This window comes from Globicephala melas, chromosome 15 (genome assembly GCF_963455315.2).
Source record: "Globicephala melas chromosome 15, mGloMel1.2, whole genome shotgun sequence".
Classification (NCBI taxonomy): Eukaryota; Metazoa; Chordata; class Mammalia; order Artiodactyla; family Delphinidae; genus Globicephala; species Globicephala melas.
Window position 1 is genome coordinate 6547140 of NC_083328.1, and position 20184 is coordinate 6567323.

The following is a 20184-nucleotide window of genomic DNA, read 5'->3' on the forward strand; positions in this document are numbered from 1 at the left end:
ATTGGTAGTTTGATAGGGATTGCATTGAATCTGTAGATTGCTTTGGGTAGTATAGTCATTTTCACAATATTGATTCTTCCAATCCAAGAACATGGTGTATTTCTCCATCCGTTTATGTCATCTTTGATTTCTTTCATCAATGTTTTATAGTTTTCTGAATACAAGTCTTTTGCCTCCTTAGGTAGGTTTATTCTTAGGTATTTTATTCTTTTTCTTGGTACCCCAAAACTTCTGGGGTACCAAACAAAAGGATTCATTGGGAACCTTGCTGCCAATATCAAGTAGGTGAATAAGTCCTTTGTGATTCAAGTGATTTCCTATTATTTCCCTCCAAAAAAAATGAGAGGAGGCCAAGGCCATCGCTGGTGATAGATCACAATATGATTTTGGCAGATAAAATTGACATTGTTATAACTATATTCCTTTCACCATTCATCTCACTTAAGTAGGGAATTCCCTGGCGGTCCAGTGGTTAGGACTCGGCGGTTTCACTGCTGGGGCCCAGGTTCCATCCCTGGTCGGGGAACTAAGATCCCACAAGCTGTGCGGGGCACGGCCTAAATTAATTAATTAATTAAAAACCAAAAGTAGCAGGGCGATCAGCTCCGTACTTTGCGATGACCTAGAGGGTGGGATAGGGAGGATGGGAGGGAGGCTCAAGAGGGAGGGGATATGGGGACATATGTATGCATATGGCTGATTCACTTTGGTGTAGAACAAAAACTAACACAGTATTGTGAAGCAGTTATACCCAAATAAAGATCTATTAAAAAAAAAAACCCCAAAGTAGTAATAGACATAATATTTCATTCCAGTAATAAGTAATGCCCATCTATTGAGAAAAACAAGACAGTTCCCTCCATCTCACTGAGATAAATTCTAATAAAAATAACTTTTTGTTACTCATAGATCAGATTTGTTATACATTTCTTTTTTTTTTTAATATTTAAGTTTTGGCTGCATCGGGTCTTAGTTGCGGCATACAGGATCTTTTGTTGCGGTGCACGGGCTTCTCTCTAGTTGTGACACACAGGGTCATTAGTTGCAGCAGGTGCGTAGGCTCCAGAGCAAGGGGGCTCAGTAGTTGTGGCACTCGGGCTGTAGGGCGCAAGGGCTTAGTTGCTCTGTGGCATGTGGGATCTTAGTTCCCCAACCAGGGATAGAACCCAAGTCGTCTGCATTGCAAGGTGGATTCTTAACTACTGGACCGCCAGGGAAGTCCCTATTGTACATTTCTATTTTGATCAATTGTAAAGTCCTACTTATCATGATAACCCAATCCAGGAGAAATTTTTTAAAATACTTAAAGCCTTATATTCACGGAAAACTTTAATTAAATTTCAGTTTATATACAATTTTTTTGCAGAGAATTATGGTAAGTCGATCAGTTATCAGTAGGTACCAATCTTGTTTCATCTGCAGTCCCACTCGTCCTCCTCCTGATTATTTTGAAGCAAATCCCAGATATAACATCATTTTTTGTGTAAATATTATTTTTCACACTTAAAAAAAAATTGAAGTAGAGTTACAATATTATATGAGTTTCAGGTGTACATTATAGTAATTCAGTATTTTTATGTAAATATTTATTTTACAGAATAATTACAGTATAATTGCCCATATGATAAGGACTCATGAAACATAGAACTATGAAACCAAACCTCTGAAGGACAGAATCGCCCCCAGCTGAGAACCACTGGGTTAGGGTGAAAAGGTCTCTCCCTGAGATTAGTTAGGATGGCTGCCTTCCTTCAGAGAACTGGTGAGGCTGGGGAAGGGCACCTTGGCTCTGGAAGTAGCAGCTGGAGCCGAGTACCAGATTCCATGACCACACTCCAAACGTGGCTTTGGGAATAGCGTTGTTTCTCATGTAGTTTGTCTCCTTTGAGAGAGATTCAATCAAGTTCCTCAGCTGACTGAGCTCAAGCTGCAGTCCCATCCCTGAGGGACAATTGACAAGGAAGCTGCCCCATCTTTTCTGCTCCAGGGCAACCTGGCTCCCAGGATGTAGAAAAAAGGTTTTAGCCTATTTGTCTGAGAGCTGCCTTCATCCAGTGACACACTGTGGAAAGAGCTGGCCTGCAAAAGCTGCTGCCCTCAGGGTAAGACCCTGTGCCAGGCCCCAAGGCCAGCCTGGGAGCAAGGACTTCCACTCCACCCTTGTGCTCAGGAACCACCATCACCAGGCCAGTTTCTTCCCATCACCTGGCCCCTCCTGTCCAACATCTCAATATAGGACCCAAGAGGACTCAAGACAGGTGTCTAGGGAATTACCTGGTGGTCCAGTGGTTAGGACTCCACACTTCCATTGCAGGGGGCACAGGTTCGATCCCTCAGGGAACTAAGATCCTGCATGCCCCGGTGGCTTGGCCAAAAAGAAAAAAAAATTAAATTAAATTAAAAATAAAAATAAAATGCTGCTTCTTTAAAAAAAAAAAAAATACAGGGTCTAAGTACTCGGGCATCCGGGACAGTGGAAGGGAGCAGGCTTGAAGCTCTGGAGAGGGACAGACAGGACATCTGGATGTCCTTCTATTCCAGCTCTGTGCGTGTGAGCATTCTTAGGGGATCCACCTGGACCCCAAACTGAATTAGAGGGGCATTCTAGTTAGTTTTTAGTGGTTATTGGAAACAGATGCATGATTCTATAGTTCTCTTTCACCTTTACATCCAGTGTCCTAAGATTCTGTACGGGGATGGCATTTTTTCTTCACATCCCTGGAATAAGAGAGCCCCCTTAATCCTGTCTTTTGGTCAGAACTGCTGTGCTAATCCCGTTGGATCACCACTTTACACCGCACAGCCCAGGGCAACAGCGGCTCTGGGGCATCCAGCTGTAAGCGTTTCCTGCTCAGTAACTGGAAGTTCCTGGCCTCAGGGAGGTGTTAGCGCTGCAATCCGGTGCTTCATCGCGCGTGTAATTTAGCCTCTCCAGGGTAACTCGTGCAAAGAAGGGGAAGGAGGGTGATGAAGGGCCCCGGACAGCACGCAGAATCCGAAGGCAGGATCCTTTTCAGAATTGGGAACTCAAGGAACTTTAAGGGAAGCAGGCGCTCCCTAAGCGATCTGACCCAGCTTCCTCCTCTGTGGGTCGATTCCATTCTCCTCTCTACGAGCCCACTCCGCTTACTCATGCGCATGCGCACAGGACCCCAGGATTAGTTAGGCGTCTCAGCCACCGTTTCTTGTCCGTACTGAAGGCTTCTCTGAGGCCAGAGGAAGGGAGATAATGTGCTTTTACATCCAGGAGTGAGTCCCATTGGTGGCCACAGGACAGGAAGGCCTCTGTTGGGAGGTCAGCTCAATTGTCAGTTATTTTCAGCGGTGGCAAAAATTCATATGGGTTTTTTGCAAATGAAGTTTTCAATTTTGGATAAGTAGCCAGATTCCCTGGATGGCACATGCTATGAACGGCTATGGCTGGGCTGGAGCCCAGAGTCTGTCTGCTTCCCGTGGGTGGAGGGCGGGTGTCCTGCACCCGCGCCCGGCAGGTCATCTCCCAGGGGCCGCCACACTTGACTGCGGCCCTTCCGTTTATCTCCACGGCCGCTGCTTGTTCCAGTAAGGCCTGCCTGTAGCCCTCGAGTCGTGACTGGCTCCCGCAAGATGTTCCGATGAAACTCCAGGTAAGATTCATCCTCTGAAACTACAGGTGAGGAGATGGAGAGAGATGTATATACCCGCTAGGATTGTTAGAGATCAGGAAGTCGACGTAAGTTGTACCAAAGAAGCTGTATTTCCTGGTAAGCAGGAGGCAGGGTGAGAGTGGAGGGGTCAGGGTTGAGGAAAAAGGGGCTTCCGACCAGGTGCCCAGCCTGGGTGCCTGGGACGAGTTACAGGTGATCAGAGACTCCTCGGCACTTGGATGGCCAGCAGGCTGCGTGGTTTTAGGGTGGCGTCGTCGCAAACGGGGAGTAGGAGGTTGGTATATGGGAGATTTCACAGAGGTAAAACCAAGAGCGCTTGGCAAAGGATTAAAACGCCCAGAACGAGGGACCCAGAGGACTAGAAGAGATGATAATTTTTTGACCTTCACTGCGTTGGGATCCACTCAGAGTCTTCTAGTTCCCTGCAACATTTGAATACTAGTCACTCTCTTTTTCTGGATTGTAACTCCCACGGGAGAGACATGTGGGCAAATTTATCTTAGCTACCCCCACAGAGCCTTAATCAATTAGAAAATTAATGCTGCTTTATTTCTAGATTAAACTCTTCCGGCCACCTCCAGGCCTGCATGAAGGGTGAATGTGTATCCTCTCTTGGCTTATCTTCCTGGATAAAGAGCTCAGTGGGGTGTGTGTGTGTGTGTGTGTGTGTGTGTGTGTGTGTGGCGTTCCGGGGGGTGGGGGGTAGGAAGTGCCCAGGAGATGTGGCCTGCCCACAGCTGACTAGCCTGTTGTGTGTTCCAGGAGCGTACTCGAGGCCGGAACCATAGGATTCTATGAACTGAAACTGGCCAGCTGGTCCTCTCTTCCCGCCACATGGGGGGCTGCCACAAGTGACCCAGGGGGCCTGTGCAGCCCCAGCCCAATAACAAGGCCACTTGTTTTCATCAATGTGGGTTTGGAGGGGGCAGTCATGGTGGCCTTGTGGGTCATCACCCCTCTGTGCAAGGCAAGGGTGTCCGGACAGGTCACCTTTCAGGCCACTGGCTTATGCCATTGCTGCCTAAGCCAGTGGCCTGAGTATCTGCTGGGCTGGGCTCACAACCCAGCCGCAGTACCTGGCTCCTGGTAGTCAGGTCAGGGTGCTCAGCACAGGGGTGGGCAAGGTCCTAAGGACTGCAGGGTGAAATGCAACAACATGCATGGGTGCAGAAAGAAAGGGGCCACCTGGGCTGGGGCATTTACAGGAGGCCAGGAGGTACCAACCCTCCATGCAAGGGAAGGGACAGCAGTGAATCGTGGGTGCTGACCCTGGAGTGCGAGGCCCAAGAAGGAGAAGCCTGAGGGTTCAGTTTCCCCTCTGCCGCCTCCACCATGCCCTGCAGGTTAGCTTTCCCCGCTGCCCTGCAGCTCAGCTGGAGGATTAGTGGGGTCTCCTGCTGGTGGTTATTGTTGTCCCTGGCAAATGTGTTAGATTTCTTGGTCCTTGTTCCTATAGGGGAAGAGGTGTCTGAATTCAACTGATGCTTCTGCACCTGTATACGTAGCAGGAATTGATGGCTTATATGCTTGCACTTTTCCAGTCCCTTAAGTGTTAGAGGGAATTTTCCCATTCAGGGACTGCTGTATGTAGAGGATGACAGTGGAACACGGAGATCACGCCTCAACCCTCCTTCCTTCCACCTCCGATGGTCCAACAGAAACAATAAAGACTGTGAAGCAAGAAAGGGAAATCACAGCTTTTCTTAAAAACGGGATTGCTGCCTGTGCTCTCAGAGAGGCCCCTCTCGCTGCAACAGCGCCACCTGCTGACACAGCCACAAGGTACCTCTGCCACTGAAGAACTCCAGACCCAGGAGGCTTTGTAGCTCTCCAGCTTGATACCCCATTTTCGGATGAGTCAAGTCGAACCTGACAGTTAACAAGATGGGAAGAGCCTAAGAGGCCTCGCTAAGTCAAATAGAAATGGTATATTTAAAAGCGCAGTCAGCCTGGCCCTTGAGGGATTTTACATGAAAAAGTGGCAGCTACTTACCTTGGGAGAAACCACCTGAAACAAGGTCCTGATTCTGGGGCCCTCATGTGTCACAGGTTCCCTTAAATGCCCGGCCTTGGTCCACTGATGACTTAGCCAAGGTGAAACCTGATGGGTGCGTTGGGTGGCCACTGCCATCCAGCCTCATGGCCAGCTACGTAAAACCGAAAGTGGATGTCACGATGGGCAGAAGTCAAGGCCATTCTCATCCTGAGTCTGGCCAGCACTCCCCTTGATGAACCTTGTTACATTTTACTGACTTGGGCTACTAGCCAATGGCCTGGCTGCTTGGTTCACTTGGAAGAGGACAGATATGGAGAATTAAAGACACACCCTTGGGGCGGTAAACTATGGAATCACACCTTGGTCCTATCTGACAGATGGGTCATTCATGTGGATGCCCAGAGTGGGCACCTGGTCTCTAAGACTCCCTGGCTGTTGATCAAGCCTGCACCGCCCAGAAGCTCCCTCCTGTTCCTGGTAAACTGACTCCATCGAACCTTTAACACCTGCTATGGGCTCTCTTGATGCTGGTGTCCCTGTTCCAGGCCAGTCGGCTGACTCAGGCCACATCATTATAGCCCTTGAAACTGTGTTATGTTTTAGGCTTTGCAGATCCTCTACAGTCTGATATTGATGCACCTTCTGTTACAAAAGCCACTCACCGGGGGCCAATAGTCAAGGTGTTGGATGGACATTCCACACTCCCTACCACCCACAGCATCTGGGTACCACGCACTGGAATGACCTCTTTCAAGTCAGCTCTACTACCCTCACTTCCTTCTGGTCCACACACTGTAGTAAGGCAGCCTGGTCACTGAATGTGGCTGTCCCTTCTTGGTTGGCCATCTCTTGGGTAATGATCAGGATGAAAGGGATGGGGGGCTTTCTAGACTTATTTTGAAAATCCAAGAGTCTGCCCTGACCACTTGTTGGTATGGCATTTCTTTTCTTTCCCCTAATAGCTACCCTAGGCCAGCCTGGCTGGTAGACTCTCTTGAGTACAGCCCAGCCAAAAGGGAGCCTAGAGAATTCCAGCTTAATTCTGGCCCAGCCATCAGGATTCTCTTGTTGGATTGATGTGGTTCTAGATCATGTGACTGAGGACACTGCTCTCTCCAGCTCCCCTATAGTGGCTCACACTTGCTGTGGCAGGCTAGACAGTGGCCCCAAGATTTCTGGGTCCTAATCCTTGGAACCTGTGAAGGGGATTTTGCAGATATGATTAAGTTAAGAATCTTCAGATAGGGAGATTATCCTGGATTATCCCAGTGGGCACTAAATGTAATCCCAAGTGTCCTTATAAGAGGGAGGTAGAGACAGATTTTACAACAGAGGGCAATACGATAATGGGAATAGAAGGACAAAGAGAGAGATTTGAAGACGCTGCTAAAATACTGGATTTGAAGACGAGGAAGAAGCCATGAACTAAGAAATGTAAGGAATGCAGTTCTAGAAACTGGAAAAGACATCAAAAGGGATTCTCCCCTAGAAGGAATGTGGCCCTGCAGACACTTTGGTTTCAGATCAGTGGAAACTATTTCAGACCTCTGACCCCCAGAACTGTAAGACAATAAATGTGTGATGTTTTAAGCCACGAAGTCTGTGGTAATTTATATCAGCAACGATGGGAAACAAATACATGTGCCACGGTGGCCAGAGTAATGGGTCTTTGTAAATTTTGTAAAAATGCCTCGTCACTCACACCTGACCCTTCTGAACAAAAGGTCTGGAAATAGGGGATAATTGGAGAAAAGGAGAAGCCATAGTTACTGGGATGTGACATCCACCACCATCCATAGTTACTTTTTCTTGTGATGAGAACTTTTAAGATGTACTCTCGGGAATTCCCTGGTGGTCGAGTGGTTAGGACTCTGCGCGTTCACTGCCGGGGGCCCGGGTTCAATCCCTAGTCAGGGAACTAAGATCCCACAAGCTGCTTAGTGTGGCAAAAAAAATTAAAAAATAAAGGTGTACTCTCTTAGCAGCTTTCACATATGTGCCTTCTTTGCAGGCTCTCTGAGCAGACCCTCTGCTCTATTCCCCACCAGCCCAGTCACCTCCACTCTGTCTGTGGAAGGAAAAGTTAACAAAACAACAAAGTGATACAGTATGTTTAGTTTTGTTGGAAGGGAAAAAAAGAACAGTGGGATAGCTGCTTTAACACCATCATTTCAACCTGAGGTTTTGATGGTAGTTTTTTGTGTTTTTTTTTTTAATTTATAGTTTTGGCTGTGTTGGGTCTTCGTTGCTGCGCGCGGGCTTTCTCTAGTTGGGGCTACTCTTCGTCGTGGTGCGCAGGCTTCTCATGGCGGTGGCTTCGCTTGTTGCAGAGCACGGGCTCTCGAGGCGCACCAGCTCAGTAGTTGTGGTGCAGGGGCTTAGTTGCTCCGCGGCATGTGGGATCTTCCTGGATCAGGGATCAAATCCGTGTCCCCTGCATTCGCAGGTGGATTCTTAACCACTGCGCCACCAGGGAAGTCCCTGATGGTAGTTTTTTAAAATACAATGCACTTTAAAGAAATGCCCAGTTGAGCTTACTTCCAAAGCATGTATAAACAACTGATTCAATTTCCAAGTCATCTTTAAATTTCACAATAACAACTGTTTTATGTGTTGTATAGTTACCTGAACAATGTTTCAAAAGCATTTGAAACAACAAAAAGACAAAGGAATTCTCTAATGATTGAAACAGCAATGCAAACTAGCAATTTCAACACCAGAATAATTTTTTTTTTTTGAGTCTTCAATCTAGCTGAGAAGCATTACAGTCCTCAGAAGCTGCCTATTATTTAAGAGATACATGTTTCTGACCTCACTTTTCCTAAGAGAAGTGAGGCATATATAGAGAAGTGAGGTTTTCCCATAACCCTCTCAGTTGACGGGGAGGTTTTTCACTCGTTGGGGATTAAAACGAGAGAAACTCTTAACTTCCCTTTGGCCAGAAGACGTCTCTCCCTGCAGGATTTCTCAGGCCCCTTCCTTTGAGGGCTGCTTGCCCTTTAACTTCCCTTCACTCAGGCTCCATTTAGGAAAGATTGCTTAATTCACAGAAGGCACCATTATCACCAGAAAACATCTCCTGGGACCTGCTGGTTCTGGGCATGAGTAGCCTCCATAGAGTCAAGATACAGGTCTCTACCTGCTCTCCAAGTGCTAACACTTTGGGTTCAGTGTAGGCACACACTAAAAGAGCCAGCGAAATTGTAGGGGCAACAAGATGGAGTAAACGCAGTGTACACAACTTGCTTGGGTGCAGGGTTGGGGAGAGGGCTGGAGTAGGCCCGGTTTGCCAGAGGTGAGTTTGGAAAGAATGATGGAGATGGAGGGTAGAGGGAGGTTGGAAGAGGTTAGAAAACACTAGGGGGTGTTCCTAGTGCCCTAGGTAATACAGAAGGAGGAAAGATAGGACGTGTGGATGGAGCCTCTCAAGACCAGGCTCCACCGCCAAAGCATTCACTCAAAAATCATTTAGGTGCCCATGTTTCAGGTACAGTTTTGGTCACAGGGGTTACAGTGATGAAGGCGACAGAAGGCCCTTAGGTGGGGGTGAGTGAGGGGTGTGAAAGGAACAGACGTGAGGGCCAGTGTGGCTGAAGCACGGGGACCGAGAAGCAGAAAAGCAGAGGCCAGGGCCACCGGCAGGCAGTGGCCGGATCTTGCAGGGCATGGCAGGCCATGGTTAGAGGTTTGGGTTTTATTCTGAAGGCAGCAACGGGACGTTTCATTCATTCTGCAACAGCCTTAGGAACTAGGTAGTCTGATCCCACTTTTACTGACGAGGACGAGCAGGGTGGGGTTAGGTAATTTGTTCAAGGTCAGCTGAAGGCTAGAGGGGCTACGAAAACCTGCCGGCTCTCCCCACCCCAGGGCCGCCTGTGCCACCCCACCGAGACTAGGTAAATACAGCCGGCGCGCCCCAGGTTTCGGGGCGTGCGCGCGCCACGGCGACACTGCGCATGCGCCTCTGCCTACGGAAGCCGGGAGGGAGGGGAGGAGGGGAGGGAGGGGGAGGAGAGAGGGAGGGAGGGGGCGGGGCCGACGCTGGCGGGCGCGGGGGAAATGGCGGCGGCGGCGGCGGCGGCGGCCCCTACGGCGAACGGGACCGGAGGGAGCAGCGGGATGGAGGTGGATGCAGCAGGTAATGGGCCGCGCGGGAGCGGCTTCTGGAGACTTCCTTGGGGGCGCGTCAAGGCCGTCCTGGACTCCCGGGAGAAGTCGGGAGGGCGGGTCAAAAGCGAGCTCCCTGGGTTAACTTGCGGGAGGGATGTATGGCCCGACTCTGCCGTCTCTCACTCCCGTCTCCCGGGAGGACTCTCACCCCCTCTTCCTCCTCCCTTAGTCGTGCCCAGCGTGATGGCCTCCGGAGTGACTGGCAGCGTTTCAGTCGCTCTTCATCCCCTCGTCATTCTCAACATCTCAGATCATTGGATTCGCATGCGCTCGCAGGAGGGGCGGCCTATGCAGGGTGAGTGTTCGGCGTAATTCTCCAGCCTCCTCTCCTTGGTCACCTCCCCCAAATGGTGGTCTTTCCCCTTCCTTTACTGAAGCCAGTTCCTCCTCCGCAGATCACCGTTTCCCTAATATTTGGTTCACACTGACCTCAGACCCTCAAGCTATAATGATTAGGGAAGTTTGGGGTTTCCTTACCCTCACCTCTTATGTGTCCTTCTCTCATCCAGTGATTGGGGCTCTGATCGGGAAGCAGGAGGGCCGAAATATCGAGGTGATGAACTCCTTTGAGCTGCTGTCCCACACCGTGGAAGAGAAGATTATCATTGACAAGGAATATTATTACACCAAGGAGGAGCAGTGTGAGAGGGGAATAGACGTGGGGGAGAGGAGTGGGAGTGGGGAAAAAAAGCAGAGTGGGGAAGATGGAGAGGGTCGGGGAAAAAAGTAAACAGGATAGGACGAGAACGGAGGAAAAGTGAAGCTAGAGTAGCTGAAGAGACCTTAGAAAAAGGACACATTCAGTTATTCCCTGCAAAGAAAGTGAGAAGACTGAGGAGATTAATTATTCTAAATAGAACCAACATGGGAAGGGGAGAAGCTGGTAAAAATACACCAGGAATTTCAAATTAAGGAAGGATGGTTTCAAGAAATATTCTGGCCCCTTCCTCTCCAGTTAAACAGGTATTCAAGGAGCTGGAGTTCCTCGGTTGGTATACCACAGGGGGGCCGCCTGACCCCTCCGACATCCACGTCCATAAGCAGGTATACACACTCACACTTGTGCATGCTGGGGCAGAGACTAGAGGATGAGGGGAAGATGGGCCCTGACACTTGTGTGTATTCTCCCCCTCTTCCAGGTGTGCGAGATAATTGAGAGTCCTCTGTTTCTTAAGTTGAACCCTATGACCAAGCACACAGATGTGAGTAAAACTGACCCCGTGCCCACTTTGTCCTGCTTGTCCATCACTATGGCCATCTTTCATTCTCATCCTGCTATCTTTAACTGTATGACATTTTTATTGAATTGAATCTCTTTTGCAGTTTACCAGCTGTGAGACTTTGGGTTAGTCACTTAACCTCTAAAGTGCATTTTCCCCGTGTGTAAAATGGGGTAATTCCTACTTCACTAGGTCCTTTGGAAGATTAGATGAGAAAATGTAATGTGAAAGGGCCAAGCCCAAGTTTTTGGCACTTAACATATAGGTTCAGGTGTGTTTGATGTCAGTAAGAGCTATTCTCCCATCTCTTCTTTACAGCTTCCCGTCAGCGTTTTTGAGTCTGTCATAGATATAATCAATGGAGAGGTAGGTAATGCCCTGCCCTTCAACCCTCAGATTCTGCTCCTGGCATTTCCTCCTTTTGACTGTGTGTGCCCTGTAGGCCACAATGCTGTTTGCTGAGCTGACCTACACTCTGGCCACAGAGGAAGCTGAACGCATTGGTGTGGACCACGTGGCACGAATGACAGCAACAGGCAGTGGAGAGAACTCCACTGGTAGGGGAGGCTGGAGGGGCTTCCTAAGTGGGGGTGGAAGGTGTGGCCCCACTCCTTCTCCACCTTGGCCTGTCCCTGTCCCCCTGCAGTGGCTGAACACCTGATCGCACAGCACAGTGCCATCAAGATGCTGCACAGCCGCGTCAAGCTCATCTTGGAGTACGTCAAGGCCTCCGAAGCAGGTAGGACAGGTGTCTCCCCGGCACTTGAACCCCTTTTCCTCTCCCTCCTGGGGAAGCGACAGCATCCACGTTAACGCAGCCTCTGTTGTGCCTTTAGGCGAGGTCCCCTTTAACCATGAGATCCTGCGTGAGGCCTATGCTCTGTGTCACTGCCTCCCAGTGCTCAGCACAGACAAGTTCAAGACAGACTTCTACGATGTGAGTGTAAAGCCCAGGACAGGGAGGTGGGGCTCGCACCGTCATTTCTGCACGCAGGACCTGGGACCTGGCTGTTCCCTGGGCATGCAGCGGGGGACCCAGAGCCCCTGGGGAACTGGCTCTTTCTGTTCCCTCGCAGCAATGCAATGACGTGGGGCTCATGGCCTACCTTGGCACCATCACCAAGACGTGCAACACCATGAACCAGTTTGTGAACAAGTTCAATGTCCTCTATGACCGACAAGGCATTGGCAGGCGGATGCGGGGGCTCTTCTTCTGATGAGAGGGTACTTGAAAGGATGCAGCACAGGGGTCGGACAGCTGTCGAGAAGAGGGTGCTACACTCCATTCAGAGAAACCTGTTGCTAATAAAAGGGGAGCAGCCCCTCCGCACCCCTTCTAGTGGCTCTGTCCTCTCTGTTAGGTGCCACGCTCTTTTGGATCTTAAAGCCTTGATCCTACAGGCTCAGTGGATGGCCAAGAAGTGTTTCTCAGTTACTGCAGCACTGAGTGTTTACCACAGGGAGGTATGTGCCTGAACCCCAGGAGGCAGAGGTACTCGTGTCCATACTTTGAGACTATGAACTGGAGCGGGGGAGGGAGTGGAGACCCCGTGCAGTCTCTTATCAGTGCCTGGCAGGCAGAGCAAGAACTCCCCTGAGTAGACTATGAGTGGCTGGAGTAAGACAAGCATAAAGGGAAAAGACAGGAATCTAGAAAACTCAAAATACCCTGTTTCAACAGAAGGCAGCAAATCTACACACACTTTATTAGCAAAATGAATAAGTAAAACAAGTGCAGCTTGGGAAAAAGAAGGGATCCTCCTTTCCCCTCAAGGGCATCTCTAGGTCTTTAAAGTAAGGGGGATTAGGACCATATGCAGAGTAGATACCAGTGTCTCAAGCGACTCGAATCACACAAAAGTGACCCGTGTCCGGGCGGCATTGACCTGCCAGACGTTCAGCTCCTCGTACTCGTCTAGGGCCGCCTGGAACTGAGCAGGTGTGAAGCCGCGAGACACGCAGCGCTGCTCTGCCTCGGAATACCGGACACTGCGGCCCTCCGAGGCCAACTCACGGACAGTGGCAAATATCACATCCGCTGGTCTCTGGGTCCTGGAGGAAACAAGCATGGGTGTGCAAGGTCAGGGACAACAAGAACACCCAGTACCAACAGAACAGCAGTGGTCAGGGTTAGAATTCTGAGGCCAACATCACAGACACAGGGATGCAGAAGCCACAGGATAAATTTTCTGCTCAAGAAGGTCAAGGTAACTCCTGACATCCTTCACTAAGCCGCTCACCTGGCTGCTTGCCCCTTGTCACCCAGAAGGGAGTCCTTGGACATCTCCATTAGCCGTATGGCTTCATTCACATCCTCCTTCTCCACTGTGTCCACCATTCGCAGACGTGCCTAAGGGGAAGGTAGGGAGAGATGGGAACGGGAGGAGGGGGGTGGAACAAAGTCAGGGACCCCCCCCCACAGCTCCAGCTTTAAGGTTGGGCAACCCACGTGTTCCTACTCACAAAGGAGTAGAGGCCCCTCCCCTCCCGCCAAGCATCCGCAGTGTGGGGCCGGCACTGTCAGACCGAGACAAGTGCAATGCCCAGGGCAGCGTCCAGCAATTGCCCAAGTCTCCGCCTCTCAACACTGGCCAGTCCCGGTGTTCAGCTGTCCTGTGAGGGAGACCAGACCCTTCTGAACTCCACTGGGCTCCCCACCACGACAGATGGAGCTTGGGGAGCTCAGCCAAGAAAGCAACTGGCAGAGAGGTAGTGTCCCTGGGGCTCGGGAAGTGCTAGCTCAGCAGTAGGTCAGGTAATCACACTACCTGCACGAACAGCACTTTGGAGCCCCCAGGACTAAGGTCCAAGATGTGAGGACAGAAATGAACGTTCCTAGCACAGGATCTGGGACACAGGGGGTGAAGTTAACTCGTCCACCCCCTCGGTGAGGTCGGAGAAGCAGGGAGAAGGCCTTTCCCTCCACGGACGCTGGCCGTGCCCTGCTGGAGCAGCAAGTACCCACAGTGCGGTAGCACGGAGAGGACCGCTATCTGCACTGTCAGCACTTTAGCCCCGGCAGGGCCTGCGCGGACGGAGGCCGCGAGGGGGCCCCGTTCAGGCAGGCTGCCCAGTACAGCCCAAATGGACCATCCTCCAGCAGGACAGACTGGCACTCACCAGAGCAGTGGACAGTCGCAGGATAGCCAGTAGAGTCCGGGCGGAAGTGTAGGTGGCATCCTTACTGGCCCAGGCCTCGCGCCTCATCTCCACATACGCTGCTGTGATGTAGTCGGCCAGAGACTCTGGCACCGTGGGCTGCTTCTCCTGGCACATAGCTATGTAACGTCTGTGGGAAAGCAGGAGAGAGGGGTGCAAAGAGTATGTTTTTTCTGCATTAAGAGTTTTACTTTGGGGGGGGTATTTTTAAGTAGAAAAAAAATCAGCAGATGAGTATTTGCTTGCTTAAGTATCACTGATGGATTTCTCCAAATGCTGCATTTCAAATTATTCCCCAGTTTTTAGGAAAATGGCCTTTACATGAATATGACAAATCCACCTGTCTTAAGAGGCGGTTTTGTTAACTTCAAGTGAATAGGTAAAAAGAAGAAAAACTTGAGGAATCCCTGGGAGTCCCTGGACAGACTCCATGGAGAGAATAGTGCTATCAAGTATCTGTACAGCAGGATGCAGCTTTGCCAAAAATCTGAACCTGTCTCAACCCTGAGATGGGCAGGTGGTGGAGGTAGCATGAAAGGCAGGTTCTGTGTCATGGTCTCCCGTGGCCAGGCTAGGGGGACCTAGACTCACTGTTCTTAGACTCAGGACATGTGGTGGAGGAGGAGTGAAAGCTTTTCAAGAGACGCACACACAGGCCAAGACACTGCCACCCATGGCACTTGGGCAAGTACACCAGTCCTCGCCCAGCTCTCCTACCTCATAAGCTTCATGTCCAAAGGTTCAAACTGGGCGGGGGGCTGCCGGCTGTGCTGGTGCACATAGGTGATGTGCTGGGCCAACCTGGGAAGAGGGGAGACAAGTAGGAACCCTGTCTCTTTGGTGCTACACGTCACACCCAAACTCTACATCTTGGCCCCTCACCCCTCCACCTCACAGCCTGGCAGGGACAAACTTTCAACCCTGACCCACTCTAACAACTGCCGACCAGCCCCTGCTGTATGAGGGAAAGGTTGTGGAGTTTCCATGAGCAGACAATGCGTTTTCCAATTTCTCCTCCAACTCCAGAGACTGTTACTAAAGGGTGTCTCCTTGAGTGCTGAGCTGCATTCACCTCAGGTCGTTGTCTCGGTCAGGCCGGTCCTGGATCAGCCAGAGAAGGTCAAATCGGGAGAGCAGCGCAGCAGGAAGCTGTATGTTCTGCTCCAGGCTGCGGCGAGGGTTGTAGCGCCCATAGGCAGGGTTGGCGGCAGCCAGGATGGAGCAGCGGGCATTGAGCGTTGTGAGGATGCCCGCCTTGGCAATGGAGATGGTTTGCTGCTCCATGACCTCGTGGATGGCCGTGCGGTCAGCCTCCGCCATCTTGTCAAATTCATCAATGCAGCACACACCCTGGTCAGCCAGCACGAGGGCGCCACCCTCCAAGGTCAGCTCTCCACTCATGGAGTCTCTCAGCACAGCTGCTGTGAGCCCCACTCCGGAGGAGCCGCGGCCTGTTGTGTACTGGCCTGAACAAAAGGGCCAGGGAGAAAGAAAATAGACATGTTTAGGAAAAGCAGAGAACAAGGGAGCAACAACGGGGCAAAGGACAGAAGAAACAGGGCTAGTGAGGCAAAGCCTGTACTGAACTGCTCTGACCCAGCCAGGCCTTCCCAAGGCAGCTGCAGGTCTGTGGGTGGTGGCACTGAATCTCCATTTCCCAACGCTCCCAGAAGAGAACAAACACGGACGCGTGGTGGTCCTACTCCTGCCCTCAGTTTGCCTTTCCCAGGATCTGACTACTCACTGCGGGGGGCCAGGCGGTCAATGTAAGACAGGAGCTGAGACTTGGCCACACCAGGATCCCCCATCAGGCAGATGTTGATGTTGCCTGGAGGAAGGGAAGGAAGCCCCTGAATGACTATTCCTTCAATGCAAGTCGTCCAAAAACAGAGAAAAGTGCTTTCGAGATCTGCCCCCATCATGCCCAGCACCATTTCTTTTAATCCCACCCCGTGCCCTGGAAGCCAAGACGCCTGCTCTTTTATTGTGGCCTATGGGACACGGGCCCTGGTCACCCATCCTTTCTTCCTGAACGCTGCACTCACCCCTGATCTTCATGCCTCGAGGAGACTGGTCCACCCCTCCCACCAGCAGGAGCAGCAGTGCCTTCTTCACATCCTCGTGCCCATAGATCTCTGGGGCGATGGAGGCTGCCAACTTTTCATAGAAATCCTCCTCTGTGGGAAAGGGAAAAGTAAAAGTGTTTTCTGGGGGATAAAAAGTGCTCGGATGAAACTCACATTCCCAGTCTTTCCCCCGACCCCTCACCTGCAATTTGCCTCAGTTCCTCCCTGCTCAGTTCTCCTGCCCCAGACTCATCATCCTCACTCTTACTCATCTTCACAATCCGATGGGCTTCCAGGTAAGTTTCCGAGAGTAAACCCTTGGGCAGGAAGATGCCAGGGTATGGATGAAGTTCTTTAACTTGCCCATCCACGTGATTCCCTCAGGAGTTCCTAACAAAACCTTTCGTTCTGCTTTGGTGTCCTGCTATTGACACTTTTCTCTGTGGGGCTGGATAAGAATAAGGGGATAAGAAGAAAAAGGAAAAACCACCTCCTCATTTTAAACTCCCTTTCTCACCTGGACCATCTGTCGGAACCCAGCGCGCAGGACTGGCAAGAAGATACCGGTGACGCTGACATGGTCCCCGGGCTGGGCAATCCTTGTGTTCTCTCCTTCTACCAGCACCGTGATGCTGCGAGGGATATTTCCCACGGGCACTTGGTCGCTCTGGGGGAGAAGGGTACGTGAGGCCTCCGAAGACTAACCTCCCCTCCCCAGGCACACTGCTCTTCCGCTTCCTGGCCTGCTCGGCCTCACAGAAGCCCACAGGAGGGAAGCTGAGCTCTCCTTTACCTCTTCCCAACTTAATCAGAAAGTTCCAGTTAAACTTCCCTGCTGCTCTTGATGACTTCTCTGCCTCAGCTCCTCTCTCGCTTGTTCTAATTTCTTCCTCCTACTCCAGTGGACTCCCAAGCTCCACCTTCCCTGGGTCCTGGACCACACACCCCAAACTCACATGTTCTTGCATCTTCATATCCTGGAATTTGATGAACTTGGAGCCACGTGTCTGTAGGTACAGCCGCCCTCCTGAGCGGTTGGTCTGGCACTCCTGGCTCGGGCACATGATCAGAGGCATGAAAGTGGGAGACTGGATCTAAGATACAAAAAAGGAAACACCAAAGGAAATCATAAGAAAAGGAGCCCCTTAGAGTCAGTTACTTGAATCACATTCCTCTTTGTCACAAAAGCCAGGGAACTTTCGAATGTCTTACGTTATCCCTAGTAGATGTCAACAAACAAAAAACATAGAATGTACAAAAAAACCACTCCACGCTAAAAAGAAAATGAAAGGTGAACACACCAGCATGATTTACAATAATCAGAGAATATAACAAGTGAACGTCAGCAGACAAAACTAGTTCTTACAAAATGCACTGTTCGTTGCTCCATACATACCGGCTGATAGGTCTCTGCCCCACACTGGTCACACGTGTAAGTGGCCACCACCATCCTGGGTTTGACTTCAGAGACACGAGTGACAATTCCACGCACTGTTACCAATTTCCCCACAGAGTCAGCCCGTACTTCCCGGATCACGCGAGGCTTGTTACTACTGGGACCTTGAAAATACAGCTCACTAAGGGAAAAAACTGTCGTTAGCAAGGCTCTGGGGATCAAACCCCACACCCTTCCCAACCGAGACCACTCACAATCTGCGCATAAGTTCAGGAGGGTACTGGTTCTGGGGGCTCCGGGCTGCCCCAGGGTCCCGGCTCCGCTGCTCCATCATCAACCGGTGCTCAATGTAAACGTCCAGAACATCTTTATTTACCACCTAAAGGAAAAGGCAAAAACCAGGATGGTGAAAGGACAGCACGTAAAGGGGGCCAGCAGAAATCACTGCCCCCTTTCTGCCAGCTTGGAAAGCCAGCTTTCTGCCCCCCCAAGAACCTTCTCGAAAAATACCTAAGTTCCATGCCCTGCATTTTTCTCACCTCCCTCTCCTTGTACTGAGGCAGCAGCTCTTGTATAGCATCAGCGAAGAGCTTAGCATAGCGCTTGGTGTTCTCACAAATTGAATCCACCAGCTCAGGGTCATCCTCAGCTACATCATCTAGATCTATGTACACTGCCACTTGCTCCCGATGAGCCAATCGAACCTGGGGTGGAGAGGAGATAGCCACGGGGCCAAATTTACCTTACCAGTGTTGACAAGCAAAAATCTGTCACCACAAGCTCAGCACACAGGTCCCAGGCCCCACATGGGAGAAACAGCAGTGTGAGACAGAACAAGACTCACTTCTCAGCCCCCCAACCCCTGAAAATACCTTAATTATTGTGAATCTAGTGATACACTGGTATCAGGTATAGTGTTAAGCTTGTAACTTACACAAAAATGCATTTGCTAATAGCTCTTATAGCTTAAGTCACTGCCCCATTCCCTCTACCCAACCTTAGACTTACCAACTGGTTGCCATACTTGAACTGCTTCTTGCCAAATTCATCATCCTGGTAAAACTCTTGTAGAAACTTCTTCACCTTTTCTATAAAAAAAGCGTAAAACCGTAAAAGTCAACCTTTCTTCAGATACCTTACTGCAAAACCCGTCTGAGAGAAATCTAAGAAACTCACCTCCATTTAAAATCAGATCGATGAACTCATCAATCGAAACAACATTCAAATAAGCCTACCTAATTCTCCCCAAACAGGGCAGAACTCTTTTTCACAAGCCTGTTTTGGCCTAGGGAAGAAAAAGCGGCCCCGGGCAGTTTAGAGTATTAACCGATACCCTCCCCGCAGGGGAATTCCACTCTCTGCCTTAGTTAGAAATCTCAGTACCGTTTCCTAAGGGCCTCCCACAGCCGGCAACACACTCAGGTCTCAAGGTTCTCAGCGTTTCTTCCACGCGTTTTATTCTCCTTTTCTTTCGGTCCCCTAAACCGCTGCCCTCACTGGGATCTCCGCCACCAGGCCCGTCCTCCGCCCCACCCCCTCTCCCGCCACGGCTTCCGCTCTTAGTAAACAAAGAAGCACATGGGCCCAGATGCCGCCGCCTCACAGCCCGGGATTCCTCCGCCCAAGGCGGGAGCCCGTCCGGCGATTGGCCGGCTCGTCAAGGGCCACATCGTCCCACCCCACCACTTCCTCCCTCTGCCTCTGATAAGCACCCCAATTCCAGGCAGGCCCCCACCCTCAGCAGCTCTCTCCGAGGCCACCGCGCGGAAGGACACTGTTTACACACGACACTCCTTCCAGCGGCGTCGCGCAACTTCCGCCCGCCTCCACTTCCGCTTGGAGGTGGGCCTAACGCGGCCAATCCCGGAGCGCAGCGGCCGGCCTGCCCGCCCCCCGAGCTTCGGCGCGTCTCTGGCGCTCGGAGCACCTAAGAGCGCGGAGGGAAGTGGGACTACGGGTGGCCGACCCTGAACCTTTTGACAGGGTTCCCTGAGAGCCTGGTCTCCCCTTGGCGCGACCCTTCCTTCTGGAACTTACAGCCGGGGTGTCCGCCTACCCACCACGACCCCTACTTCTTTTCCCGTACGCGGTTACCAGCTTTCCCCCGACCTCGGCGCCCCGTGCGCATCCCAGGCACCCCGTGCCTCCAACCCGCCACCTCCCGACCCTGCCTCGGGCCTCGCGCGCCGAACCCGGCGCCCCGGGACCCCCGCTCACCCAAACAGGTGTTGACCAGGAAACTTCCCGCGCAGGACGCCCCTCCCACACTTGCAGACCCTCACCTTTCTCGAGCGCGTAGTCCTTAAGTGCCATTGCTGCTGAGGGCTGTGCGGCAGCAGTTCGCGGGCTCTGAGCTCTCACTCCCCGGACAGCTAAAAACGTCCGCGCGGCGGACTGCGGGCGACCAACCGAAATTGGCGCGAAACGTCGCTCCCCACGTGACCAGCGCCGCTGAGTGCGGGCCAATCGGAGAAGATGCCCTCCGCCCCTCCCGCTCGCCACGGGCCCCTGCCACGACCAATCAGCGGGC

The 20184-nt window shown here is 51.3% G+C and overlaps 2 protein-coding genes across 6 annotated transcripts; one reads left to right on the forward strand and one right to left on the reverse strand.

The window, feature by feature from the left end:
- Nucleotides 1-3156: 3156 nt before the first annotated feature.
- On the forward strand, nt 3157-12375 carry COPS6 (COP9 signalosome subunit 6). Of its 3 annotated transcripts, none has more exons than XM_070043701.1 (10): nt 3157-3626; nt 9983-10108; nt 10323-10454; nt 10769-10857; nt 10953-11015; nt 11352-11399; nt 11476-11590; nt 11680-11772; nt 11852-11970; nt 12110-12375. In XM_070043701.1, the coding sequence occupies exons 2-10, from the start codon at nt 9997-9999 to the stop codon at nt 12248-12250; spliced, it is 912 nt and encodes a 303-aa protein (XP_069899802.1). In that variant the 5' UTR covers nt 3157-3626; nt 9983-9996; the 3' UTR covers nt 12251-12375. The 3 variants fall into 3 exon arrangements, with proteins under 3 accessions (XP_069899802.1, XP_069899801.1, XP_030701806.1); XM_070043700.1 differs by lacking the exon at nt 3157-3626 and adding an exon at nt 9672-9781; XM_030845946.2 differs by lacking the exon at nt 3157-3626 and adding an exon at nt 9672-9781 and having other exon boundaries at nt 11870-11970.
- A 325-nt stretch (nt 12376-12700) lies between these two features.
- MCM7 (minichromosome maintenance complex component 7) lies at nt 12701-20128 on the reverse strand. 3 transcript variants are annotated; one of them, XM_030845909.3, is made up of 15 exons: nt 19937-20128; nt 18663-18742; nt 18194-18358; nt 17909-18033; nt 17655-17835; nt 17215-17352; nt 16776-16925; nt 16461-16575; nt 16238-16369; nt 15937-16020; nt 15265-15658; nt 14910-14993; nt 14154-14322; nt 13274-13383; nt 12701-13085 (listed from the first exon to the last, which is right to left on the reverse strand). In XM_030845909.3, exons 1-15 carry the CDS (start codon nt 19965-19967, stop codon nt 12884-12886), a joined length of 2160 nt encoding a protein of 719 aa, XP_030701769.1. In that variant the 5' UTR covers nt 19968-20128; the 3' UTR covers nt 12701-12883. The 3 variants fall into 3 exon arrangements, with proteins under 3 accessions (XP_030701769.1, XP_030701770.1, XP_030701771.1); XM_030845910.3 differs by lacking the exon at nt 19937-20128 and adding an exon at nt 19038-19286; XM_030845911.2 differs by lacking the exon at nt 19937-20128 and adding an exon at nt 18831-18885.
- Between the last annotated feature and the right edge of the window lie 56 nt (nt 20129-20184).

Excerpts from the sequence above, each read along its gene's own strand:
- COPS6 (XM_070043700.1), top strand. The coding sequence starts at position 9,703 with ATGGCGGCGGCGGCGGCGGCGGCGGCCCCTACGGCGAACGGGACCGGA. Across the intron at positions 10,109-10,322 it reads GGAGGGGCGGCCTATGCAGG|TGATTGGGGCTCTGATCGGG; the intron begins GTGAGTGTTCGG and ends TCTCTCATCCAG. Across the intron at positions 10,858-10,952 it reads ACATCCACGTCCATAAGCAG|GTGTGCGAGATAATTGAGAG; the intron begins GTATACACACTC and ends CCCCTCTTCCAG.
- MCM7 (XM_030845909.3), bottom strand. The coding sequence starts at position 19,967 with ATGGCACTTAAGGACTACGCGCTCGAGAAAG. Across the intron at positions 16,576-16,775 it reads GGTTCCGACAGATGGTCCAG|GGTTTACTCTCGGAAACTTA; the intron begins GTGAGAAAGGGA and ends TTCCTGCCCAAG. Across the intron at positions 16,370-16,460 it reads GGAACTGAGGCAAATTGCAG|AGGAGGATTTCTATGAAAAG; the intron begins GTGAGGGGTCGG and ends CCTTTCCCACAG.